The sequence below is a fragment of the Plecotus auritus genome (assembly GCF_963455305.1).
Source record: "Plecotus auritus genome assembly, chromosome: 1".
In the NCBI taxonomy this organism is placed as follows: domain Eukaryota; kingdom Metazoa; phylum Chordata; class Mammalia; order Chiroptera; family Vespertilionidae; genus Plecotus; species Plecotus auritus.
The window spans coordinates 221,252,412-221,280,326 of NC_137770.1; the positions used below are offsets into that span (position 1 = coordinate 221,252,412).

At 44.9% G+C, this 27,915-nt stretch overlaps 1 protein-coding gene across 1 annotated transcript in view; it reads left to right on the forward strand.

Annotated features, from left to right (window-relative positions):
• The window catches only part of BEND4 (BEN domain containing 4), a gene marked incomplete at both ends in the record, with an annotated part of 36,251 nt that extends 14,509 nt beyond the window's left edge, over positions 1-21,742 (forward strand). The window contains 3 exons of the mRNA XM_080688520.1: positions 10,860-10,951; positions 17,378-17,618; positions 21,525-21,742. Coding sequence (XP_080544646.1) covers positions 10,860-10,951; positions 17,378-17,618; positions 21,525-21,742 — 551 coding nt within the window. The remainder of the gene's footprint in view (positions 1-10,859; positions 10,952-17,377; positions 17,619-21,524) is intronic.
• Positions 21,743-27,915: the final 6,173 nt, after the last annotated feature.

Below are 27,915 nucleotides of genomic sequence, written 5' to 3' on the forward strand. Positions count from 1 at the left end.
GATGATCACACTAGAAATTAGACAGTCTGTTTAAAAGTTTAAATTTTTTAAAGTAAAGTGAAAATAGGTTAAAAGAAAAAAGCCACAAAAGGAAAAGATGTTTGGATCAGGAATACAAAGAGCTGCGAGGTTATTAAAGGAAGGAAAATGGGCCCTAGCCAGTTTGGCTCAATGAATAGAGCATCGGCCTGCAGACCAAAGGTCCCAGGTTCAATTCTGGTAAAGGGCACATACCTTGGTTGCAGGTTCCTCCCCGGCCCGGGCCTTGGTCAGGGCTCATGCAGGAGGCATCAACTGAATTGTTTCTCTTACATCACTATTTCTCTGTTTTACCCTCTCACTTTCACTCTCTCTAAGAATCAATGGAAAAATATCCTTGGGAGAGGATTAAAAAAAATAATAAAAAATAAAGGAAGGAAAATGGTGGGGAAACTTCGTAGAGAGGGCCTCAGCTTAGAGCACTCACATTTATTTAAAAAGCTTACCATCAGCACTAGGTGACAAAAAGTCATAAGGGAGGATGGATATAATATATCATTTTTTCATGTAAATTAAGACGCCAGTGAATGTAAGGCACACTAATACTTTATGTTCCACTAAGAAAAAAGAAAAACACTGCAAATTGTAATTGCAGGTTATAATTATCTTCGAATACCAAGTTCAGAGATTGTAAAATATGAAAATACAGGTGTTAGAACCATAAGATAATGGTCATTTAAAAATAACTTCCTAAGTAAAATTATTTTGACACCTTATAGGGAAGAAATACTTGTTGATATTTTTAAAGAACTTTCTACTTTTTAAAAAGTATACTTAATATCTCAGTTTATCCTCGGAACTCCAGTATTCCCAATTTACAGACAGAGGTGTTGAAACCTGGACAGGTGATATCTGTGGCAGACCTAGGAGTGCAATCCAGGCCTCTACTCCAGATCTGGTTTATTAGCAACTTCTACCCTCAGAACAGTCGATTCTTATTTTCATGCTAGTTATGTTCTCTCAAGTTGCCGTGGACACTGAATACTGAACCATTGCTCCTAGGGGAAATGCAGAGCTAGGTTCCTGTGAGCTTTTGGTCACAGCATTTTTATCAGCCGTTTAATACCTTATTTTATTTCATTTTTTTATTTAAAGAGACCTTATCCTATATAATAAAAGCCCAGCAACCGAAACAGTGAAACAACCAGAATGACCAGAGACAGGGCAATCAGGCAGGCAGGCGAGTGGTTAGGGGTGATGAGGCAGGCGTGCAGTTAGGAGCCAACAGTCCCTGATTGCAAGAGGGATGTCCGACTGTTGGACATCCCCCAAAAGGTCCTGGATTGCGAGAGGGTGCAGGCCAGGCTGAGGGACCATGCCTCGAGCAAGAATTTCATGCACCAGGCCTCTAGTTTAATATATAGTGTTGACTGATTAACATTGAATTCACAGCCAACAGCACTATAACTGGTGCCTGAATGAAACTGACCTGACACAGATTTTATCTGTAAGGCACATCACAGCCTTCTTGTACTTGGCAACACTAGACGGCACTCAGTTGCACATTTGGAGTACATTTTAAACAGCGAAATCACCAACAGTAAGCGCACAAATGTGAATCATATGGCTCCGAATAGACCATGAAAAGGGCACTTGTTTGCAGTGTGAGAGCTGAAATAGGCGGAGTGTTACCTTGCTCGGCCTCAGCTGGGAATGTGTGCGTGGGCTGCTCAAACTTTTAGTGACCTGCAAATGACCACACGAGCCCCAAGAGTATTGATTTAACCATTAGAGAGCAGGCAAATTTGCAAATACAGAAGCCGCAAATAAAGAGGATCGCCTGCTACAACCTGGAGAACTAACCCTGGGTTGCACAGTTCTGATCCTAGTAGTCTACAGATGTCATTTTCTAAGTAAGATTTTTAAAAGTAAATCATTGTCAGCTTTGGGGTAATAGTAATTTTGCCAGAACAAAAAGCCCTTGGAGTAAATGCAGTGTGGATTCGCTAGTACCCTCCACTGCTCACACCGCCCGCCAAACTCAACGTGTGCCCAGAAGTGCTTGTGGAAGAATGCTTGGGCTGACTTCTGGGCCTGAGAAACACACTGTGATCATATTTGTAATGTGTTTGTGTGTGGAGGGGGGGGTGGGGGGAGACAATGAATACATGTAAATTTTTCATTGTAAAAAAATTAGAGGCTGCCAGTGTGGCTCAGTGGTTGAGTGTTGACCTATGAAGTAGGAGGTCACGGTTTGATTCCCAGTCGAGCCGAGGTTGCAGGCTCTATCCCCAGTGTGGGGCATGCAGGAGGCAGCTGATCAATGATTCTCTATCATCATTGATGCTTCTATCTCTCCCTCACTTCTCCCTTCCTCTCTGAAATCATTAAAAATATATTTTTTAAAAGTTAGAGCATATGGTATGAACAGAGAATCGAGTTTTTTTTACTTAGAAGTTGGTAAAAGTCGTCACATCCTTGTTATAGCCGTAGGTGAGACTGAGGGACACAGAACAACGTGAAGTGAAGGGAATGGATTTCAAGTCAAACCTGAGTTTGGATTTCTGCTCTGCTATTTGCAGGCTGTGATTTTTAGCAAATCACTTAATGATTCTGACCTCAGTTTCCTCTTTCTGTAAAGTGAGGTGAGTAATACTGTAGGAATGTTGGAAGTATTGTGTTCATTAAGTAGCAACTAGTGCCTGCTAGGTCTCCCAGTAGGCACTCAGTAAATGGTGACTTTAAGAACCAGAGAGGGAAACTTCCTTGCCTAGAAAGACAGGAATCTTAATTGGTTTTCTTAGATTATAAGTGGCATTCTTACCTTATAAAGAGGCACCGTTCAGTTAGTTCCCCAGGTTAGGAACCTCAGATCCGTCCATACAGCATCTCTCCCTGCTGCTCTCAGTCTCCTGTGGATTCCAGCTCCGACATACCATCAGTTTGGGTCCCTCCTCTTGCCCTCTGCTTTCATGGGGCCTATCTCACAGCATGGGCTGTTGCAGTAGCCACTCAGCTCCTCTCCCCAACACCAGGCTCTCCCACTGCTGAAAAGCCTCGAGGCTTCACACAGTCAAGCCCAGCACCCTCCGTGCGGCACGAGCGGTCCTTTGCTGCCGGGCCTTTCCCTGCCTGTCTCTGTAGACTTGACTCTCACTTCCCACCATGCACCAAGTGTCCCAGCCCCACTGGACAGTTTGCCATTCCTGAGGAGCCATGCACTTTCTGCCTCTGGTCTCCCCTTATGCCTGCTGTTCCTTCTAAGAACACATTGTCCTTTTTCCCACTTGAGAAACTCCAACTCACCTTTCAATATTCAGTTCAGGTGACACTCCTCTTCAACAAACCTCTCCCACGGTTCCCAGGCAAAATCAACCACTTCCCATCAAGCCTGTTTCTGTTAAAGTCGGAATCAGGGGAAGGTTTTACTTTTCGTGTGTGTCTCTCTCCTGATGGCCTGGAACGGGAGAGGCAGGCCATGGAAGGTCCTTGAGGACAGAGACAAGTCATCTTTGTATTTCTGCTTTCTAGCCCAGTGTCAGGCATGTAGCATCCACACGTCAATTAAATTACACAGAATGTTGTCATTATCAAAAGCATAACCATGCATCTATGGCTGAGTAATACTTAAAGCTCATTGTTTATTTCTGGATATTTACAAGTCAGAAGCTCATACTTTACAGCGACGATGTAAATAGGACACTCAAAGATGTTACCAGTGCAGATGGCATGGTCGTCGAAGACAGTGAAGAATGTCGATCTCCCTGTGAAATTGTATGTGGTGTATTTTGAGATCAAGTTTTGAGATTTACAAACAATTATATAGCAAGGTAGATTACATAATGCTTGAGGAATGAGAAGAGAAACTCTGATCGAGATTTTCATACAATAATCTGCATGAAAATTAGGCCCTTGAAACCCAAGTGCCCTTAAAACAGGCAAAAAGAGAATTGCAGCAGTTCCTTGGAAGAGCTGTACTTAACAGCTGTCACTCAGACTAGACAGCAGCCAAGTCAGCAGAGTCAAGTAAGTGGCCTCTCTCAGGAACTCACTAGGCTCCAATTCATGAAATAACAGTAGCTCACATTAGGCAGTATGTACTGAGCGCCTTCTGCCTTACATACATTTCAGTTAGTTCATGTATGCAGTAAGTAATAGCCCTTTTTTTTTAATACTCGATATTTTCCATTAATTTGTTTTTTTAATATGTTTTTATTGATTTTAGGGAGAGGAAGGGAGAGAAACATCTATGTAAGAGAGAAACATGGCTCGGTTGCCTGCCTCCAGCACACACCCTGACTGGGGACCACACTCACAACCTGGGCATGTACCCTGACCAGGAATTGAACCAGCAACCTTTAGGTGCATGGGATGGCTCTCAACCATCTAAGTTGGCTCTCAACCAACTGAGCCACACTGGCCAGGGCTCCATTGATTTTTTATATAGAGAGAGAAAAACAAACATTAATCTGTTGCCTCCCAGAGATCAAACTCCCAACCTAGGTATGGGCCCTGACTGGGAATCAAACCCGCAGTCTTTTTTATGTGTACAGGATGACGCTCAACCATCTGAGCCACCAGGCTGGGCATAATATTCTTGTTTTACAGAGGAGATAACAGAGGCTAAGAGAGGTTAACCAGTTAACGGCACAATATTTTAAATTTAATTTAAAAAGGTCCGCCATTTGCGTCTATAGATGTTTATGGTGTACAAATGGTTAAGTAGCTTGCCCAGGATCACACAGTTCAAAAGTGCCAGTGTCAGTACATGAAGGGAAAAAAATAGTATCCAACGATTACTTTTGGACCAATTCCCCAGCCTTTCTTAGTGAACTGTTATATACTAGTATTCTCTTAGACTCTAGAGAATCCTATCTAATAAAAGAGTAGTATGCAAATTGACCGTACCTCTGCTACGCCCACCAGCCAATCAGGAGCGAGTATGCAAATTAACCCAACCAAGATGGCTGCAGCCACAGAGAGCAGGATGGAGGCTTGGGTTTCCCTGGCAATGGAGGAAGCCAAGCTTTCCACCTGCCCTTGCCGGCCTAGGCCTCCACTCAATGCTACAAAGTTTCAATTATAGAAGATACATAAATCCCAAAAGAAATGGCTGCTGCCACGGAGCGAGCAGAAGGCTTGGCTCCACTCCAGGCTATAAAGTTTCAATTGTAGAAGATAAATAAACCCCAGATACCAGGGCCTCTGCTTGGGTCGCCGGGGGGTGTGGCCGGCCTGCAAACCACCACAGACCCCTCGCCCCGCAGGCCGCCCCACACCCCAAGGGAACCCCACCCTGATCCGGGACACCCTCAGGGCAAACCAGCTGGCCCCCACCCATGCACCAAGCCTCTATCCTATCTAATAAAAGAGTAATATGCAGATTGACCATCATTCCAACACACAAGATGGCCAGCAGGGGAGGGCAGTTGGGAGGAACCAGGCCTGCAAGGGAGGGCAGTTGTGGGTGATCAGGCCAGCAGGGGAGGGCAGCTGGGAGGGACCAGGTCTGCAAGGGAGGGCAGTTGGGGGCGATCAAGCCTGCAGGGAGGGCAGTTAGGGGTGACCCGGCTGGCAGAGGAGGGAAGTTGGGGGTGACTGGGTCTGCAGGGAAGGGCAGTTGGGGGGGACCCAGGCCTGCAGGGGAGGGCAGTTAGAGGTGACCAGGCCTGCAGGGGAACACAGTTAGGGGCAAACAGGCTGGCAGGGGAGCAGTTAGGCATCAATCAGGCTGGTAGGGGAGTGGTTAGGGGGTGATCAGGCTGGCAGGCAGAAGCGGTTAGGAGCAATCAGGAAGGCAAGCAGGCGAGCAGTTGGGAGCCAGCAGTTCTGGATTGTGAGAGGGATCCCAGATTGGAGAGGGTGCAGGCTGGGCTGAGGGACACCCCCCTCCCCCGTGCACGAATTTCATGCATCGGGCCTCTAGTACTAGTATAAGAAGACTTAGACTGTCTTCTTTTTTAAAATATATTTTTATTGATTTCAGAGAGGTAGGGAGCGGGAGAGATGGAAACATCAATGATGAGAGACAATCATTGATCAGCTGCCTCCTGCATGCCCCCTATCGGGGATTGAGCCCACAACCCGGCATGTGCCCTGATTGGGAATCGAACTGTGACCTCCTGGTTCATAGGTCGATGCTCAACCACTGAGCCACACCAGCTGGGTCTCTCAGACTATCTTGAAGACCCTGTCTGTGTGGGTTTAACTAACTTACCCTGACCATGACGTAAATAATCCACCCAGGCCAGGGGCATCTTTGTTTTGAGAGCAGCACATTCATTTAGGTAGGTCAGGTATTTGCAACCTAATATTGGCAACCGACTTCTCTCAGTTTGGACTTGATTGACGCAAAAGATCTTTCTACTTTGCTTTCTCCCTCCTGGGTATTTTATACTTTTTCCAGAATTGTCAAGTGTACATTTTAAAATGTCTCTACATAGAGGAGGGAAAAAATGTAAATGTCAACATCAGGACAGGCGGTAGGGACACTTGGGTACCTTCATATCCTCACTTTCCCGTACTAAGACGTTGCTGCAGTTTTGGTTTCTCATTTGTTTTTTTATTAAACCTTCTAGATCAGTGGTTCTCAACCTTCCTAATGCCGCGACCCTTTAATACAGTTCCTCATGTTGTGGTGACCCCCAAGCATAAAATTATTTTCGTTGCTACTTCATAACTGTAAGTTTGCTACTGTTACGAATCGTAATGTAAATATCTGTGTGTTCCGACGGTCTTAGGCGACCCTGCTAGCAGTTCTCAACCTGTGGGTCGCAGTTGAGAACCGCTGCTGTAGAGCCTAAGACCGTCGGAACACACAGATATTTACATTACGATTCATAACAGTAGCAAACTTACAGTTATGAAGTAGCAACGAAAATAATTTTATGCTTGGGGGTCACCACAACATGAGGAACTGTATTAAAGGATCGCGGCATTAGAAAGGTTGAGAACCACTGATCTAGATGGACCTGACTCCCTCTGTCAGAATGCATGCTTGAGTGAGACCTGCCCAATGGGGCTGAGGGTGGTGGCTTCTCCATCAGCAATAACTCGCTTAAAATTCATCATGTGCACCAGGAGACAATTAGATGTGAAGGCCTCTGGAGCCTCAATCAGCTCCTTGGGAATTCTGTGATCTTTCTGCTGCCGTAAGCCCTGACCTCTCTCTCTCTTTCCTTAGAGGCCAAAGGAAGAGTGTCAGGCCGGGACTGCACAAAACCACATAGGAAGCCCTGGCCCTTTACTCCCCGTCCGTGAGGGCCCCACGTCCTCACTCACAAACCCCAGTGTGTCCACAGAACTGTAGGTAACAGAACAAAGGGCAAGAGGACAGCGGGTTTTCCACCGTTCTGCTCAGTGCCCTGTGTGTGCCCCGGGCAGGCAGCATTGGGTAGCTGTGGGCAAGATGGTTCTTCCCCCTTTCCTCTCTGCTTTAAGAGACACAGCTACCTCCACTTTCCAGGCTGACTGGTTTATTTTTTTCCACAGAAAACATTTCACTTGATTTTATAGCTTCCCTGTGTAAATCTAGGCAATTCTCCAAAGAACCCTCAATCAGGGGTGATGTCCCAGATCCGTGAGGGCAGGGGTCCTGGGGAGAGGGTCCTGAGGCCTCTGCCTCCTGAGGACCAGGGCTGGGAGTTTGCCATGGGGGGGCGGGAGGGGCGGGGGCTGCTCCAGGGCCCAGGCCGTGGTTATTTCCGTCTTTTAGCAGTTGGCTGAATCTGAGCCTTATCTTCAGCCTTGTGCCAGGCACCAGCCGACAGGACCCACTTGCCTAAGTGGAGCCCCTTAAATGCAACATGTCTGAAGCAGCTGACCGTGCTCATAGCTCTTTGCACTGCTGCCCAAATACTAGTATTTGGGGTGTAAAGAATGGGAGAGTCGACCTCCAAGCCTCTTCCAGGGCCCGTGATCAGCACTGAGGGTAACAGAGCAAAGGAATGGAGACATCCTTCAAACAACTTTCAGATTCTTCTAATACATGCCCACTGTAGAAATTGTTTAAAACTGGTGTTTGCAAGCGCGATAAAGGATAAATGTAATAACTACACTAATCCTGCTCCTAAAATATAATCATGGTTAATTACTAATTATTAACACTTTGGCTTATTTCTTTCCAGTCTCTTTCTCTAGACACATAATTACTTTAACAAGGTGGAAGTCATACTGAATATTCAGAATTTATTTTATTTTATTAGATGTATTAGGGCAACATTGATTAGTAAGATTATATGAGCTTTGAGTGTACAATTCTGTGATACATCATCTGTTTGATGCATCATGTGCTCACCACCCACAGTCTAGTCTCCTTCCATAACCATATATTTGACTCCTTCTTACCCTCTTCTACCTCCCCCAGCCCCCTTTCCCTCTGGGACCACCATACTGTTGTCCGTGTTCATGTGTTCGTTGGTTTGTTGCTTTCTGTTTTATATTCCACATGTGAATGAAATCACATGGCTCTTGTCCTTTTCTGTCAGACTTATTTTGCTTAGCATGATACTCACAGGATCCATCCTGTTGTTCAAATGGCAGTATTTCATTTCATTTTGTAAGCATTTTGTGCTTCGTGTAAACATTTCTTCATAAACATCTTAATGGCTGTAAAATATGGGTAAGGGATCAAAAGAAGTTTTCATTCAAATCCTAATCCATTCATCAGTATTGACAAATTTTACTGAAACTTTCAAACTAAATCCAGAGTAATACCTTGCCCGTGTCACTTGGCAAAGCAGTGACATCTGTCTAGTTGCGTTCGATTCTAACCACATACGGTGAGGACAGAGTGCTGCTACTGGGGTCCTCCCGCTCAGCCTGTGCAGAGCAGGCTTCAACACAGCGAGTCATGTGGATCCCAAAGGAGGATCCCAGTCAGTGAAAACCAGAACTCAAACACAAACCTGTGTTCTGCCTCCATTATTCTCCAATCTGCTGCTTTTTCTCCCGTAATTAATGCCCATTGCGAGATTGGTTCTCACTCACTATGGAATCAGTTAAGTGGATTAGACTTTGAATAGGCAGGTGACTTTGGGGATACTTGACTGGTCTTATTAAACTTTGGTTTAAGGAAAGTCCTACTTCAGACTGGTACAGGTACGCCTTCTTTTTGTTGACTTTTGAAGAATATATTTAAACTAGAGGCCTGGTGCATGAAATTGGTGCACGGGGAGGTGTGTCCCTCAGCCCAGCCTGCTCCCTTTCCAATCTGGGATCCCTCTCACAATCCAGGACTGCTGGCTCCCAACCGCTCGCCTGCCTGCCTGCCTGATTGCCCCTAACCGCTTCTGCCTGCCATCCTGATCACCCCCTAACCAAGCCCCTGCCAACCTAATCGACGCCTAACTGCTCCCCTGCCGACCTGATTGCCCCTAACTGCCCTCCCCTACCTGCCTGGTCACCCCTAACTGCCCTCCCCTGCAGGCCTGGTTGCCCCCAACTTCCCTCCCCTGCTGGCCCGGTCACCCCTAACTGCCCTCCCTTGCCACCCTGGTCCCCCCTAACTGCCCTCCCCTGCCGGCCTGGTTGCCCCCAACTGCCCTTCCCTGCAGGCCTGATCGCCCCCAACTGCCCTCCTCTGCCAGCCATCTTGTGGGGACCATCTTGTGTCCACATGGGGGCGGCCATCTTTGACCACATCGGGGTGGCCATCTTGTGTGTTGGAGTGATGGTCAATTTGCATATTACCTCTTTATTATATAGGATGATGATTCAGGAGTGGCCTGTGACACAGGACTGTATGGCAGCAGCCTATAAAGATGGTTGTTTTAAGAAAAAATTTTTTCAGCAAGAAGAAAAATTTCCTAACCCACTCCTACTTCCTGTCATTCAAATTCTTCAAAGGATGTTGATGGGGTTTTTGATTTGTTATGTCAATGTGATGTTGCCTAAAAATCCCAAAGCTGTTAGCAGTGAATAAAGATGATCATTTCTTAAATTAGCTTTCTTAAAAAAAAAAAAAGTAAAGAAAGCCCAGTGGTGGAACTTTAAAATTGGGGCTTAGGTTAAATATTTCTTATTTTCTTTAATGTGACAAAACCATCTTAAGAAAACACACAGCTAAGACATAGTGGCAATAATTCGTATAAATGAGGCTATTAACTGAGCTACCAAGGCCGTTAAAAACAATTAGTTAGTACTCCTGAAAGGCCTCTGAGAGAAATCCTAAGATGTAGGAATTGCTTATGCAATGCTACAAAAAATGCCAGGCTCTATGTTGGATTACTGTCTGGTCCGTTTTATTATGATTATTCAGTGATTCTGTAAGACTAAGCCTCAAAAAAAATAATGAACAGTTAATGAACTACACAATAACCAAATCTGAATTGAGCCAGATCCGTTGAGTTTCTTGAGAGGAGAGAGAACAGGGACATGTAAGTGGGAACTGTGTGGGCAGGTGTATTCCTGTTGGAAACAGGACTAAATTGCATGGCAGTCCAGCTCTCTGAAGAACTAAGTATAAATCTGTCATTAAAAATTAGTGTTATGTTATTGATTAAAAAGTAGTAAAGTATTAACTTCCAGTATTTTAATTTTAAAGAGCATCATTGGGTACAACTGTTACAACTTGAGTCAAAGAAGACAAATCATGTTCCTTCTGTGAGCTGTTCCTTAAATTCATCTTAGATTAAGTTTGACTTGAAAGTTTTCAGGAAATTGTGCTGAGCCTAAAAATTCCTCCAAACCTTAGCATCTGTTCTGTATTCACAAATCGAAATAACTACATGTCAAATGCAAGAAGATTCTATTTCCTTTAGACAGTGTCTTTTTTTTTTTTTTTACAAGTTTGCATCAAAAGTCTTTTTAGACCTTAAAAGTGTTTTGTTTCCTTGTGGCAGGATAGCTAATGTATAATCATTGCAATTTCTCCCACCCAGTGCCCTGCCAGACCGTTCTAGATTACTTGAAGACGGTGCTACAGCATCACAACCAACTCATGATCCCACAGCCAGTTGAGCAGCCCTCCGAGGTAGGTCTCCATTTGTTATAAGGTAAATGTTGTTCCATTGGGAATTTCCTCAAAATGAAGTGTCTTGATGGCTTACCCACATATACCAGAACAAGTTGGCTAACAAAATACATTTCTGACTCGCTGAGGCTTATGGGTCTATCACCTGTGAGTATGTAGACTGTGGCAAAAGATGATGATGCATGTATTTAACTCACAAAGAGTCAGTCTGTACTCTGGGAGCAATAAGAGAGAAATAGCAGTTTAAATAATGTGGGAAGTTTTTCTACCATTCTTTTGGCACAGAGCGGGCTGGAGATAGGAGTCACCACCTGTTGTTCCTCAGGTAGAATCAGGGTTCCAGAACACCCCTTTCTGTGATATGTCACCCAAGCTGAGGTTCTCGAGTGTTCAGATAGATATTTTCCGAACATTAGGGCCCCGGAACGTGAGCGTTTTGTTCTCTGGACCCCAGTGGAAGAAATCACGGGAGAAGCAGTCTGTTTTGATGGTAATGGTTGTACCTCTTACCACAGTACATTTGTACAGGATCTAAGGCTCAGTTTTCTGGGTGTGTTATTTTCATCTTAGGGACTTTAGAACCTAAACCCAGTGAAAGAAGCCACTGCACTGTACCTTACGGGGTTACCAATGTCTAGGATTGATAACAGTAGACTGAAGTAGCTCCGTTTTTCCATTTGGCAGGGTGAGTTGTCCAAGTTAGTAACAGTGGGATGTTGACCCACTCTGCCATCTCATGGTCATACATCATTGGCATTCCCCGTGTCCAGTTAAATAATATTAAAGTACATCTCCGTGCTTACCATTTAGTAGATCCTGCCGCACACCTGTTCCCACCTGACCCCTGTGCCTCTCTGCTGAAGAAATACAAGGCCACAGGTTATCCAGTTCCCCGAACTGTGAGAGACGGCATGAAAAGGGTGGAGTCATCTCGTGCAGACTGAGACTCACGTGCCTTGTGACCTGAGACACTCCCTTCCCCTGAAATTTGGAGGAGGGGTGTCAGAGGAGGGGTGTCTGGTGCTTTCAGGCAGCCGCAGCCTATCCCTAGTCCCACCACACTCCCTCTCTTGAATTTAGCAAAAAAGTAAGATACCAAGTTGAATTCAGTGTACTGACTCCTGCCACACTTATTTCAACCTTCGTGCATACCCTGCACCCGCATCGGGGGCAGTGCCTTTGCCAGTGCCACTGGTCTACGTCTAGTTTACCCAGCGCCGCCTCCTTCTTCTAGGACCCTGAGGCATCCTTTATTCTTTGTCTTGTGCACTGATTTCTCTCTTGTTTCTGGGTCATTCTCCTGAGTATCAAACACACTCAAGTCTTCCCACCCTGAAAATAAGCCTTCCTTTTCTTCCTCCTTCTCTCTAAGAATTACTATCTTTTCTTTCTCCTTCCAAAGAATCCTCTGTCAGCACGTTCATTCTGCACCACAGCACATCTCCCTCCTCAAAGCCTAGGCCCGATCTCATCCCCATTAGCCTCCCTGGTGCCTACCATTGAAAGCACTTGCCAAATGGTGACCTCGTCTTTCAAAAGTGATTAAACATTCAAAAGACGGGTCTCTATTCGTCATCTCCACCCTCTTAATTTCCACTTGCTCTCCCACCACCTGTAATCTGTCTCCAGCTCCACTACGTGTCCGAATGCCCTGTAAGAAGCCTCAGAACTGTCCCATTGTCCAGTCCAGGGCCCTTTCTCAGCCTTCGTCATCCCCAGCACTTCACCCTCCTCCACTATCTCCGTGGCCTTCACGTCAGGACTCTCTTCTGGTTCCCAGCCTTTTCCATCTGGTGTTCGCCAGGGTTTCATCCTGCATTCTCTTTTTTTTTTTTTTTTTTTAAATTGTACTTTCTTTCTTAAATATATTTTTTATTAATTTCAGAAAGGAAGGGAGAGAATCATTGATCAGCTGCCTCCTGCATGCCCCAAACGGGATCAAGCCCGCAACCCAGGCCTGTGCCCTGATGGGGAATCGAACTGTGACCTCCTGGTTCATAGGTCAACGCTCAACCACTGAGCCATGCAGCTGGGCCTGCATTGTTTTCTTGCTCTCCATGGCCCTTTCCCGGTCAGTCATGTTCTCTCTCTCTCTCTGAACATAGACTCCTATAGGTTAACGAGTCCCTAATCCACCTCCAGACCACCAGTCCCCAGGACTCAACTCTGGACCAGGGAGTCCAGAGCCTGACCAGCAGTGGAATGCCATGTACCCCGAACTCAAGACATCTTTGAATGCCCATCTGGACTCCTGCTTTATCTACAATAAAAGCATCACTGCCTGGCCGGCGTGGCTCAGTGGTTGAGGGTCAATCTGTGAAGTAGGAGGTCACAGTCAGGGCACATGCCCAGGTCACAGGCTCAATCCCCAGTCGGGGGCATGCAGGAGGCAGCGGATCAGTGATTCTCATCATTGATATTTCTATTTCTCTCTCCCTCTCCCTTCCTCTCTGAAATGAACAAAAATATATTTTAAAAATTTTAAAAAGGCACCAACCCTAGGCAGAAATTTCTGGGGCATCACTGACTCTTTCGTCATCCTCATTCCTGGCATCCACGTATTTGACAGCCATGTTGAATAGTCTTTCTTCTTGTCTCTGGTTCATACTCATCACTTTTCATCTGGACTGTTGACAGTAGATTCTGCCTTCTCCATTCTCCACACTAAACTTACTTTAAAAGTACAGATACAGCCAAAACCGGTTTGGCTCAGTGGATAGAGCGTCGGCCTGCGGACTGAAAGGTCCCGGGTTCGATTCCGGTCAAGGGCATGTAACTTCGTTGCGGGCACATCCCCAGCAGGAGGTGTGCAAGAGGCGGCTGATCGATGTTTCTCTCTCATCGATGTTTCTGACTATCTATCCTTCTTCCTTCCTCTCTGTAAAAAATCAATAAAATATATTTAAAAAAAAAAAAAAGTACAGATACAAAATGAATGTCACATACTTGATTGCTCCTCAGAATAGGGCCCACGGTTTCCTAACTTAACATTTCTATTATACAAAAAGCACATCAGAAAAGCCCACTTTCTCCAAGAAGCTCTCCCTGATTGCCATACCCTCTGCTCAACGAGCACATTGTTCATAAGATGAATTCTGCATTTACTGAAAAGTCAGTGTCCACCTGAGTCTTATATTTGGTTGAATCTATGAAGACATAGAGCACTGTTCATCTTGGTTTTTTCAAAGTTGACTCAATAGTAGGTCAGAGTTTAATAACCTGTTGGTGGCTAGTTGAGGATAGTATGCAATCAGAATTCTATGAAAACATAAAAGTAGGGGAAATACCTACATTTCCTCTGCATAGGATTTAAACTTCACCTATCATCATTAATGCTATGTTATTTTTATTGTCATGTCAGACATATGAACATTTTCTCATTGGTATTATTTACTACATTTTATTTCTATTAACTATGTACGATAAATCTCATCCCCAACACAGAGCATTCTGAGTTGTTTTGAGCTGTAAATTACTTCGTCTTCTTTTTTAAGAAAATTGCCTCCAAATGCTATTTCTATATTTTATGAGAGCTACATTTCATGGAAAGGTGTCTGAGTATATTTTGTAAGGATTTGAGAAAGCTCCTTCCTTGTATTGTCGCTCCCTAATCTCAAGTACCGCCTGTCTTGAAATAGACTCAACTCTGGTCCGAGAGATGAACTCTGAATTTGGGGGCATGGAAGACCATGGGAAAGGATTTAACCTCTGTGGCCACACAGCTCTGGGAATCCTAGCTTGTCAGATGAGCTCACACACCCAAGGGAAAGCCCTTTTAAAACTTGTGCAGTGTTGAATGACCACAAGGTTTAAAAACTAGTTGCACAGTCTCCTTTTCCCAGGCTGACAGGTACTTACAGGGACCGCAACTGAGAAGCTGGTTTTCACTTAAGGAAGGTGAGAGTCCTCTGTCTTCATAGTCCTTTTTTATGGCCCTCTGACTTTGATGGTCTCCTTAAAGTTCTTTAACTTTGCCAATTTATTAGAGTCAGAAGCTCTTCAAGAAGCCTGCATTGCAGCACATTGCTGAGTGTCTGCCGTGTGCTGGTCACGTGGCGTTCACTGCGTCGTTAGTCACAGATGTTCATCGCACCTGCTCTCTCGTGCACTGTTCTCGGCCCTGGAAGAAGGCACAGACTAAAGCAGATAATCATCCCAGACCCCGTGGGCTTATCTTCTGGTGGGGGATTGGTGGACTCCTCCCCATAGGCCTGCAGGCTGGGATTATTATCCTTATTGGGACAGAAGAGAGCTGAAGTGTAGAGAACTTGTCACCTGGCTGGGGCCTGTGCCAGAGCCCACCACTGCTTGCACCAGCATCTTGGCCTGTGGCCAGGGGTACAGAGTGCATGTGGCAGCCTCGGGCTGCTCACCCATGGCTCGATCCCTGGGGGTAGTTATTAGTGAGGCTCTTCCACAGGAATGCTTTTGACACAGTTCGTGGTCTGAGGCAGCAAGCCTTGGATCCCACCTTCCCCAGGCCCCAGTGGGCTGCGCTCAGGGCTGACGGGTCAACTGATCAGAACCCTGTGACCCCTTCCCTTCCTGTGCATGGGAAGCAGTGGAATTCTCTTCCTTGCTTCCTGCCTCTGTCTCCTCCCAGACATACCCTCTGATTCTTATCTTTGTGAAGGGCACCCTACTTCTCCTGGGAATCATCTCGACTCCCCAGGCTCCCATACCGTGGCTCTCTGAATTGCCTGCCTGACCCCCTTGAGTCTACATCTTTCATGCTGGTTTCTGCATCTGCACTGCCACAGACTCGAGTCATTCCTCCATCTCACCTCCCCCGTGAGACAGCAGCCTTGGCTGAGGTGCCCTTTGGTACTCTGGGCTCCTGCCCATCACTTGGTCATTTGTTGTAATACACAGAGTCAGGGTTGATTTATGCTCCCACATACTTGTATCTTAAACCTTAAACCTATGATAACTTAGTTCATTCCTTCCATTTTACGGTTGGGAAACTTGAATCCAACAACTTGACATAATAACTTGCTCAAGAAACACAACAAGACCCGGAGCCAGATTAAATTAAAACCCAAATGGAACCCTGGCCAATGTTGCTAAGTGATTAGAGCGTCAGCCCATGGCCCATGGGTTCAATTCTCAGTCAAGGGCATGTACCTGAGTTTCAGGTCTGTTCCCTGCCCCCCAATCAGGGGTGTGGTGGGAGGGAACTAATTGATGTGTCTCTCTTACATCAATGCCCCCCCACCTTCCACTATCTAAAAGCAATAGAAAAATATCCTCGGGTGAGGATTGACCAAAAAAGAACAAGGTGACTTTAAGTTCAAATACAAACCATGTGCAACATCCTCCCTTAAAATGGGAGTCACACTACTGAGTCACACTACTGCTAATTCAAGAAAGGATGAATGCTGTGGAGATGAGTATAATTCAGTAACAGTTTCATAGCCAAATCTGGCCGTCCCCTTCCTGTTGGCGTCTATGCCGTTTGCCCTTCTCAGCGCTTAACTGCACAGAGCACTTTTTGAAATAAAACCCTAATAGACCCAAACATTGTCAAATTTATAACCTGTAGTAAATTTGCAGAGTTGTAAAACGGAATGCGTTTTCCCTTCTTTATTTGGTACACCTTAATTACTGGGGAAGGAGTACATTAAAACTGAGATCATGGGTTAATTAATTGTCCTGGACTGTAGAATTTTATGGACAGCCAGAACTAAAGTAATGGTTGCGTAGGAGCAGTTGACTAAACATGGATTATAAATGTTACAAAAATTCCTGTAATTAGTCCCACTGCAGCTATTTAGCTTGGGAATTTTATAGCAGATATAAATTATGAAGGTTAAAAGTGTGAAAAATTTTGAGTTGACATAGTGGCATTTACAAAAGCTATAATTTGAAGGGAAAAAAAATGTTTTGTACTATTTTTTTTTTTCAGTTTCCACAATTCCCCCTTTTTAAATTTTACATTTTAACGTTTGCACTATAATGTAATCAATGGCTATGAGGTGTTAGGTGCATACGCCCAAGTGACACCTCATGAAAATAGACCCCCAGCATCATTTCCACAGGAGGAAGGGGCCTATTTGATCACACTCTTCAAAGCCATTTCTGCATATTTTAATAAATTGAAAAGGAAAGTTACGGGTTCTATTTAAATAGTGTTCCCTGTCATTGGATCCTGACACATTTTAACCTACCTGTTAAAATGCAAGTTATAAATAGCTCCTCTTTCAAAGGTGTTCATTATACCTCATTGGTTCTTGTTATAGAAAATGCAAATGTAATTTGAAAAGTGCCCGTTATGAGTGTGAGCAATTACATGTGCTCTTCAATACCTGGTTCATTGTCAGCACACAGCCACTTGGTTAGAAAGCACGTTTGCCTTTGAAATGGAGATCGCCTCGGCTTCTGGCTGGCTGGCTAAGTGGGTAATGAGAAAATATTTCTCTTTTCCAGGGAAGCAAGCAGCTGTTGAACAACTATCCTGTCTACATAACGAGCAAACAGTGGGACGAGGCTGTAAATTCTTCAAAGAAAGATGGGAGACGGCTCCTGCGATACCTCATCAGATTTGTTTTCACAACCGATGAGCTTAAGTACTCATGCGGCCTTGGGAAAAGGAAAAGGTCAGTGCAGTCAGGAGAGACAGGTCCCGAAAGACGCCCTCTGGATCCAGTTAAAGTAACATGCCTCCGAGGTACTGCATCCTTCCGCTCAGCGTCGCCATCTGTGATCTCATTTCACCGCATTGGCTGTGGCTCGCGTGCAAGTGTAGCCCTTCCTTTTTTTTTTTTTTTTTTTTTGGTTTTTTTTGGTTTTTTCCCACTGAGACCTCATAGGCTTCATGTGGCCCATCTACTGGGTATCGACAAGTTCTCTTTTAAAAATCCTTGTTTGCTTTAGCCTTGGTGTTCTCCCCGAATGGCACGTAGCATTGCATAGCACCTCGTGTTTCACGCTTTAAATTCCGACTTGCTCTGCTGCCAGAGGAGGCCATCTCCAGCCACACTGGAGCCTTGGGACAGGCACAGAGGAAGGGAAGACGTGAAATGGTTTAATTAGTCAAGTGGTAGGTAGAGCCCATTTTTATTTGCAGCCTATAGCCCACCCCCTCCTCATCTAGCTTCCCTCAAGAATACGTGCCCCCAACTCCTTAAATTTATTTAGAATTCATTTTCCTCAGTGCCTAAAGTATTACTTGGCCCTATCAAACTTTATTCTATTAGTTTCAAAAAAGTTCCTGTATTAAAAATACTACTTAGGTAATACTTGATCAGTATTAATAACTGGTTACTTTGCAACTGATCCATGCTTGGTAAGCCAGGCAGGGGTTGAGGAGGAAGAACCAAGAGATACACCATTCATGCAGCAGGTTCAAATAAACAGACAGACATTAGACAACTAGAACATTAGAGAGCCAACAAAAAAACAGTTCACACCTGAAAAAGTCATACTAAAAAGCTCAACTGTTCACCTGGATAGGTCAGTAGTAAGTTTATTGGTTGGAAAGATTTCACAGTGACTTACCCTGGACATGGATCAAATATTTCCTGACATGGAAGCCACAGGGAAAGGCCTGAGCACTGACCAGGCCTCGGTTGTACCCAGGACACACTCCTGCACTCCCTGCTGGGTGCCCACAGTGACTGTTAGTGTGTTTAAACTCCTGTATAGTATTTGTTAGCAGCCGAGTTCCCCACGCCCATCCTGAGCGTCTGATTCAACTGGTTGGGCGGGCATGGGGGGGCATGCATTGCTGTGCCTCAGAACCATCCCCGGTGATCCTGATGCCAATGGTTCTAGTGGCCCTTACTTCAGAATACCACTGGCATGAATACACCCATATTAACCAGGCACAGGTGCTCCAGAGCAACGCCTGTTGGCAATTCTGGAAATTCCACTTGCTTAGAGTGGGTACGATGGAAATTTTCAGGATCTTTCTGAGCCAACTAGCCATGATGTCCTATATTTTACAACATCATCAGAGCTGATGGGGTACTCAGCACGAGGACCAGAAGCAGGAGCAGGCCTGGGACTCCCCTGAACGTAGGCTCCATGTGTGCTGCAGAAGCTGCCCTGGGGCTGAGGGACTCAGAATAAGGGGCCTCGAGTGGTGTCCCTTTCCAGAATTCCTTATGAAACACTAGAGGCCCAGTGCACGAAATTCATGCACTCAGGGGGTCCCTCAGCCCGGCCTGCGCCCTCTCGCAGTCCATCCCTGAGCTCTTGGGGGATGTAAGCTGGCAGTCGGACATCCTTAACGCTGCCGTGGAGGCAGGAGAGGCTCCCGTCACCGCTGCTGCACTCACCAGCCGTGAGCCCGACTTCTGGCTGAGCAGTGCTCCCCCTGTGGGAGCGCACTGACCCCCAGAGGACAGCTCCTGCATTGAGCATCTGCCCCTTGGTGGTCAATGCACATCATAGCAACCGTTGGTTCTGCCATTCAGTCAATTTGCATGTTAGCCTTTTATTATACAGGATTGTACATGTTAACTAGCAAGTATGTGAAACAGGGATTAGCATACGTCCCAAAGCACCAGTGCCCAGTGCCCCGAGGATGCTGCCACACCCACTGCGACACTAACGCCGGCCAGGCTGCCTGAGCAGAGCTGCCTTCTCCAGCCGGTGCCCACGTGGGGGTATGACCCACAGGCCTCCATTGGAGAATGTGTGGGCACGGAATGGTAGTTGTCTGTCCAGGGCCACTGGTTAGCGCATTTATATGTCTGTCCCAAAGACGGCAATCCTAGGGCCCTCCTGTGACCTAGCTGGGGTTCCCTCCCTAAAGGTTTGGGCCTGGTGACTCCCAGGCGTGGTGAAGAGGATTACAGCGGCCGGGGAAGCCTCAGACCATGGGACACTCTTAGTGATGGAAAGCAGGGAGCTCGGGGACTAGAATCACAGGCTGGGCTGGCCTGCTCCCAGAATGCTTCCTATCTGTTTAACAGAATGAGCCTGCCTTTAGCTTTTAATAGTCTGTCAGTTTCAGGGAAAGTCCTGTCACAGCGGTAGATGGGGAGCACGTGAGGCGGGCGAGTGTCACAGCAGCGTGTCCTCGTCCATTAGCCTCTCTTTCCTCTCGCTGATACTTTGAGTCTCTCATTTCCTTGGGTTCATGTGTGAGTGGGGGATCTGAACAGATAGGGGAATTATTTAAACAGTTGTTGAATGCTTACTGAATATAGTAGGGACTTGAGGAGGACAGAAGAGGAATAGGAAACAGTCCCTGGCTTCTGGAGCTAATAGATGGTCCGGCTGGAGATGATTGGAGGACAGTGGTGAAAGAATAAGGTGTAGATATTTGAGTGCTTGCGGTCCCAGAATACCTCCTTTCTCTGTGCAGCACTGTAATGACCTGGATTTTAGAATTGCCCTTCAGTGTTTCCCAGGCTCGCACCCCAGGATAGGCCGTCAGGTTCCCAGCAGTTTTGCAGAGTGAGGAGCTGAATCAACAGAGTGCTTTCCCCAAGGATGGCCACCGGGGCTGGGACTGAGTGAGGCAAGTGAGTATCTCACCTCAGGCAGAATCAAAGGGTCTGCCAAGCCAGCAACCTGGGTGGTGCCTCCCCCCCGCCCCCGCCCACCTTCTTTCAGCTGGAGTCCGCTGACGTGGGCACAGTTCAGGGCGAGGGAGTTCGCTGGTCCATGAACTCAAAGCATTAGCTTCTCCCCAGGGCAGATAGAGTGTGGATTTCACAAAGCAATTTCAGACCAATCCAGTTGTACAGTCAGAACTATCGTCCTGTAGAGGAAGCATTGCTGGAAAGGAAAAGATGTGTAAACAGCAGTCATCCTGAACTTGCAGTCAGCTGGGCAAAAAACACAGGCAGACTTATAACTTTCCCAGAACGGTCACTGCATTTTACAACTGTTCCTATTGAAATAGCTGCGTAGGGATGATGTGGGTGCCTTCACCCCCTGAGGAAATTAGAAGGGTTCATTTGGGGCTCATCCACAGGAGGCCAAGTTGGTTTCATTGGGGGCTTAGCTATTTTTTATGTATTTACTCTTCCAGGCATGCTAATTGCTTTCTGGTGAAACTAAATATTTAGAGGAAGCCTCATTTTTAAAATATTTGTCAGTGCATATATAGGCAATTAGAGAAATCAGTATAACCTATAACATTTTAAGAATGTGCAAACCTCTTCTAGAAACTTAGGCCATTTCTCACTCCTTGAGATTTTGTGATTTTATTGCACTTAATCTACAAATTAGTAGCTGACTGAAGAATACCATGTGAACAATTTGCTCTGCTTCTGGAGATAGTTAACATCCTAAAAATGTGAGGCAGTAACAAGGGTTTTAAAATGTGACTCACTAACTTTTATCAGGCGTGGCGCCTACCATGTCTTACAAAGCAAGTTTACTTTCAATTTCAATAGCAAATGGTCCTTAGAAGGATCTCCCTCTTGCTTACGGGACTTTACTCTTGCACATGAGTAGGAAACTTACGGTTTAATGAGTGACATCATCATGGCATTGCATTGGAGTTCTCATAAAGCTTTTCTTAAGAGCTTCTGTTAACGTATAAGCAGCCTCTTCTACCATCTTCTGCAAAAACCAGCTGTTTCTCTCTCTCTTTTTATTGTGTATATTCCCACAGAATTCATTAGGATGCACTGTACCTCCAACCCCGACTGGTGGATGCCCTCGGAGGAGCAAATAAACAAAGTGTTCAGCGATGCTGTGGGTCACGCCCGGCAGGGGCGCGCGGTGGGGACTTTCCTGCACAATGGTGGCTCGTTTTATGAAGGGCTCGATCACCAGGCCTCCCAGGATGAAGTCTTCAGTAAGAATTCCCAGGATGGGTCTGGGGATTAGCGGACAAAACCTTTCCATTGCAGCAGCCTGTCCTCTCCAGAGGTCGCCATTGTGACTGTCCTGTCTCCATCACTGTAGAGCCCACAGCATGGCGTCTGTCAGAATGCACATCCTCAGTCTCAACTCTCTTGACCTTCTGCCGTGGTTCCCAGATGGAAATCCATTTTAGGGTTGTTGGGAAAGCCTGTGGGGCCTACCACAGATTTTCAGAATACTATATTATAAAATGAAAAGCTATCATTGATTTTAAAAGACTACATGGTGAGGATGAGGAGGTGGAGACAAACTCATGGTCACCTGTCTGAGATCTTCACATAAGTTCTGCTTCCTGCGCAGAGCTGGTCCCCATGGAAGATGGGGCTGCGTTCCTGCCCACGAGGGAAGGTAGAGACATGGGTTACTTAAAGGGACAGGAACAAGCATTCTCTTTCATTCAAATAAGTTGTCTTTATGTTTTCCAAAGACTTGAATTCATGCTTCTCAGCAAAGACATCAGATAGGTGACATAATATGCTCTGTCTCCATTGACAGAGCCTATTATTAAATAGAAGCCAGAGAACAGAGGCCATCTCTAGACAGTGATTAGTTGAAAGTCAACTATTTTTCTCGATTATTTTTACCAAAAAAGTCCTCTACCATGTTGATCAGGAAGGCACTAAGTGATCTCTGGAGTTTACAGACAGTAATAGTTTTCATTATGTCAGTCAAGAAACATCCAAAGATCCCAGCCATTGTAAAATGCTTGATTTTGTAGGTTCCAATAACCTTAAGTCAGGCTTTGTTGACACAATGCCAAAGTGGCGGGTTAAACAGTGAGAATTTCAGTCAGTCAGTTGTTTGGTGCACTGAAGACCAAACATGTGGTGTGACTGATGGTATCGACTGAGTTGACCAGATATCCTGCAATTGCGTCCACACAGCTTCAAGGCCATTCTGACAACTATGCAATGGGCTTGTCTGATTTCTCTGAAATTTGAGGGTCTTTCTGTGCTCAGTTGATCTCTAGAATTTGCATAAAACTTCTGTTTCTCATTGTCACTGATGAAAATTGTTTCTTCCCAACTGTGTGTGCCTGCTTCCCCCAGTATTCCCCTGAGCTACCAGCTCTGTTAACACCCACCGTCCCCGGTTTAATTTGTTGGGTCCCATGTGTGAATCAGTAGTGTCTTTAAAACCATTTCTTACCCAAATGCTGCAGAGAGGCTAGGATCTGTTCTGAGGGCCTCAGGTTTGGACCTCAGGAGAGGTTTGGACCTCAGACTAATGCTGATGCCACATCCTTTGTAAGCAAAGGGCTAAGTGGACAGCATTGGTTTTGTTTGTTTGTTTTGGTTTTTTTGGACAGCATTGTTGAAGGCTGTTAACGTCATCTACAGACATGACTATATTTGGAAATTCATTTAAAGTTTATGAGCATCCATTTATAAAGCAGTTATTTTTGCCATTTTTTGTTAAAGTAAAATATTCCTTTATGTTCAATAATTTGCATCAACTAAATGAACAGGCCTAGAAATAGGTCCTTCTGTAGCTTTTTAGTTTCAATCATTGAAAAGTTTAATGTTTATAGAGATGGTTATTTGTCAGATCTGTAAAGTTGTGGGGGGAGAACTAATATTTTGATCCTATATTGGAAAAGTTACCTACAATCTTGAGGGGGTTTTTTGTTTTTAAGAAATGATAAGGGCAGAAGAGATGTTGTTTATGGGAACCATGAGACTAATATTTGGCTATACAAAGAAAAAGATACTTCTGAAGAGTTTTAGAGGTCTAGGAAATCAATATTTTGTAAGATTCTTTGGTGACATGAAATCTTGGCCAGAAGAAAAATAACCACCATAACCTTATCTGTCAATCCATCTTTCTTTTTCTTTTTTTGCATTGGACTTTGTTATCCATAGTGCTGAGTGCATGTCCACTCCCTCCCCCCTTTTTTTTTTTGTATAGCAGCAATATTTGACCACTGCTTTTATTTTTTATTTTTTAGAGAGAGAGTGGAAGGGAGAGGGAAAGACAGAAACATCGATGTGAGAGGGGCACATCTATTGGTTGCCTCCTGCATGCACCCCCACCAGGGCCAGGGAACCTGCAACCAAGGTATGTGCTCTTGACTGGAATTGCACCCTGGGGCCCTGCAGTCCACAGGGTACGCTCTATCCACTGAGCCAAACCTGCTAGGGCTGCCCACTGCTTTTAAAAGCATTCAGCTCTTACCATTTTTCTAAAATCTTGAGAATTGCACATATCTTCACATCTCAGCATCACTTGGTGTGTGCTCACCTGTGCTGTGCTGGTCTTCGCTAATGGTGACGATAAGAGCATGTCTGCACTCTCCATGGCTTTATGGCCAGCGTGCTAATGACAGAGTGCTGACACCACTCCCGTTATCACCCCCTGAAGAAGGCGACTGGGAAGGCTCTGCTCCCCAGCCACCTGGTTGCACACAACCTTGCTCCAAAGGCTCACCTGGTCTCTTGCCTCTCATCCCCTTTCCAGGTGAATTATTTCTGTATCAGCTGTTCTCCAATATTTCCCAATTTGCAAAATGCCGGGCCTTCATGTTGGCCCAGAAAGATGACTGAGCATCACACAGCCCGTTCGGATGCCTCTGCTGGAACTGGGACCTACCACCCCCCTGCCCTTGGTCAGATGTTCTGTTGTGTTCTTCACTGCCCGTGTATTCATATTCCTTTAGCCCAGCCCACCAGGTGCTACAGCACGCTTGGCTATGACACAGGATCTGCTTAGATATTCTGCTGTCTCCTTGGTCTGTGTCCCATGCCATCCTCTCGGCTTCCCCTTTAAGGCTAGTATCTTAGCTGGTTCATGGTGGTTGCCTGCGTGGTCACCTGATTTTTAAGTCGGGGCTTGCAGAGATGGCTCACTTACTTTTCGGCAGGACCAGCATGGCCGCTGTGTAGGACGGTTAAAAGCTCGCTGTCCCTGCTGTCAGCCTTTCCGTTGATCTCTTTGGAGACCTGAAGATGTATCTTATTTTCTTGATTTAATTTTTTACATCTTTGTCTGGAATTGGACAAATTGTTCTCATGACAAGAAACGTAGACTCAGCTTTTATAATCTTCCTTGAGTCGGTGGAGCATGGGTGTAAAACAGACGGAGTTAACACAGCTCCGGATGCAGCTGGGCTCCTCTGCATTGGCGAGAGGAGGGGCTTGCAGGACGGGCCTGCCACCGACAACTAACGCGATGTTCTTGTCAGTGACTGAGTGTGGGCCACCACCCAGCTGTCAGAGTGCCCATACCTCCCAACAGTGACAGCGTCTTGATGTGTCCCGAGTTTTTCCAAATTAAAATCTGTCACAAAGCGTACCTGCTTTCACAGGGACCCGCAGTGCCGCTGGGCCCAGGATACTAGTTCAGTGGTCTGCATTGGAGGACACAGGCCAGGAACTTGTGGGAACTGTAGTCTTTGCGGAGTTGCTAAAGTCACATTTCTCACTGTCTTGGAAGGTGCACTGTTCAGAATTTTAACGGTTAACCTCAATGCCAAGTGCTTTGGAGATAAGCATTAAAGTTTGCACCATCCCCTTCTGCTTGAAAATATTTCATCCAGCCCTCGAGCCCTGGCATCACTGTCTTGTTCCTCATGTTCACCACAGCGTTTAGGTTGTTGTCACCGTTGGTGTTTCATAGGCGTCGCTAGGAACGTAGAGGATAATAGAGCATCTGCGGAAGATTGCTGTCACCCCCTTTGGTAGGGGAGTCAGAGGTTCATTTGGCTGCTTCACAGCTGTAGATGTGGATACTTTTATAATCTGGGTCTTTCTTAGCCCTTCCGAAGTCATAAAAACTGACCTTAGAGATACCTTGATTAGGATTATAGGGAGGTTTAATTATTACAATATATTTAATCTAACTACTCCATGTGTCCAATATCAGTAGAATGGTTTCTTCAGTCCAGTAAATATCAGATGCTTTCCCCAAATTTGGACAGTACTCCAAGCTTGGGAGTCTACAAGTTCATGATTTCTACATCTTTCTGCCACTTTCAATGGCTTTTTCTCCCTTCTGTTGCTGTCAGAATATGGATGAAGCATCAAATAAGATGAAATGTGCACTAGTTGCAGAAAAGCAAACCTAACATAGCCTTTATTTAGATTCTGTCATTTATTGTATGCTCTAGAACTTAACCTAATACCCACGGACTACCTCCTTAGTTTTTTCTTAGATTTTAATCATTTAAAATATCTCATTCTTAGGTAACTTCACTTTTAGAAAATATTTAAATGTATAACTTCTCATTCAGTACTGTGTCATTTCACAGTACAGAGCTGTGTGATATTTGACAGCTCAGATACAAATTTTTAGAAATGTAATAGAAAATGATTTTGCACATATGGTGCAAGTCTGGCTGATGTCTGTTTAATGTGGCAACACTTAACCAAAACTGCCTGGCAAAACATGTCAAACGGAATGCTTGAGTCAGAATTCTAATGTAAATGTGTCTAAACAGCAGTATGTATCATTATGATATATTTTTGTAAACATGCTTCTTGCAGTGGTATAAGTACTGGATAAAAATAACCACTTTGCTTGGAATAATTAGGAAAATGTCACCCAGCCAATGGCCCTCTTGCATTGTCAGCCAGTGGCATTGGCTCTTCTGTTTGTGTTGTTTTTTAGAGGAAAATGAGGAGTTGATAGCAGACAACGTGGAGTGCAAAAATAATAACCCATCCATATTGGCCTCCTAATATGTAAAATTTAAAGCTGCAACATATATTTCCAAATGAGAGACCATTTTTACCCTCCACCGTAGACTCATTTGTAAAAAGTATTGAAAGGACTGTGCTCATCTAATGACTAGCTTGATCAGTTTGGCTATTGAAACCTCTAAATTACCAATATTTGTGGTAAAAGTGACCAGTTTAATTTTTCTCATGGCCATCCATAGCTGGTAATATAAGGGCTAGATTTTCATCGAATCACACTTCCCCAGATTGCAATGAAAATACATCTGCTAATGAGACTTGTTCAAACACCAGTTCGTTCTCGGAATAACTGCACCAATACAAGTGGCCCCATGGGTCTTCGCCTTGTTGGAAAACTGAAGCCCATCCAGAACCGCTGACAACAACAGTAATGACTATAGCTAATGTTCATTGGCTTCCTGTGTGCCAGGTGCTTTGCTAAGGCTGTTACTGTCATCACCATTTTATTGATGAGGACACTGCCCAGGATGCTCAGCTAATAAAAGGATCAATTTGGGCTCATTAAGCAGAATGCCTAGTTCAGTTTTCCCCGTAATCAAAGTTCTCAAAGCCCAACCCTTTGGAATGGATTTGTTCTTTTATTTATGCCATTGAGGGAAAGTTGATATGTGTTGTTATTTTAAAACCAGCTTTTAAGTCCGTTGACGCTTAAGTAGGAGCACATAAACCATATATCCTCTGGGAACTGCCAAGGTTTCTGCATAAGGATTCACTTAAGATCCTATGATGAAGAATAAACAGTCTTTTTAAAAAGTAGTGAATAAATTCAAATCTTTTATTTGTTCAGATTTATTCTATACTTCCCCAGTATAAAAATGCAGGGATTTATAAAAGCAAAAATTTAAGCTGAGCGAAGTGATATTTTTGGGGTGAACTCCTAGATGTTAGAAACTGCATCAGTTAGCCAATGTTCCATTTGCTTTCTCACATGTGTTTAGCCTTTGAATTGATGAGTCTGGTTGGAAAAGAGGGTTTTAATTTTTGATGTCACTGTGAAAACTGTTGTGAAGATTTGTAGGGAAATACAGTAACCTGTCGATTCTTTCCTGTGGTTGTGGCTTTAACATCTCTGTGTTTTAAGTTCAAGAGCATGCCAAGGCCAGGAAGGCGTGACTTGTGTTTCTTGGAAACAGGGCATGCCAAACCCAGAGATGGGTCCTGAAACGTTCCAAGTCTCTGGTCCGACTGCCCCTGCCCAGTTTAAGCATTGCCTTTATGTCTCTCCTCTGGAACTTCATGTAGCAGCCTGACACTGGGGCCAACTTGCCTTTACTCTGTTTTCTATGATGAACACTTGTGGAGAAACTGTGACAAATCCATTGATCCTGATATTTTTATTGTTGGAGTCTTGTTGATTCTCTATGAATCACTTCTATTTGATTGTACTGTGTAGAGTTAACGCCCACTAGGGACAAGTTAATAAAACTATAAATGCATAGTGTA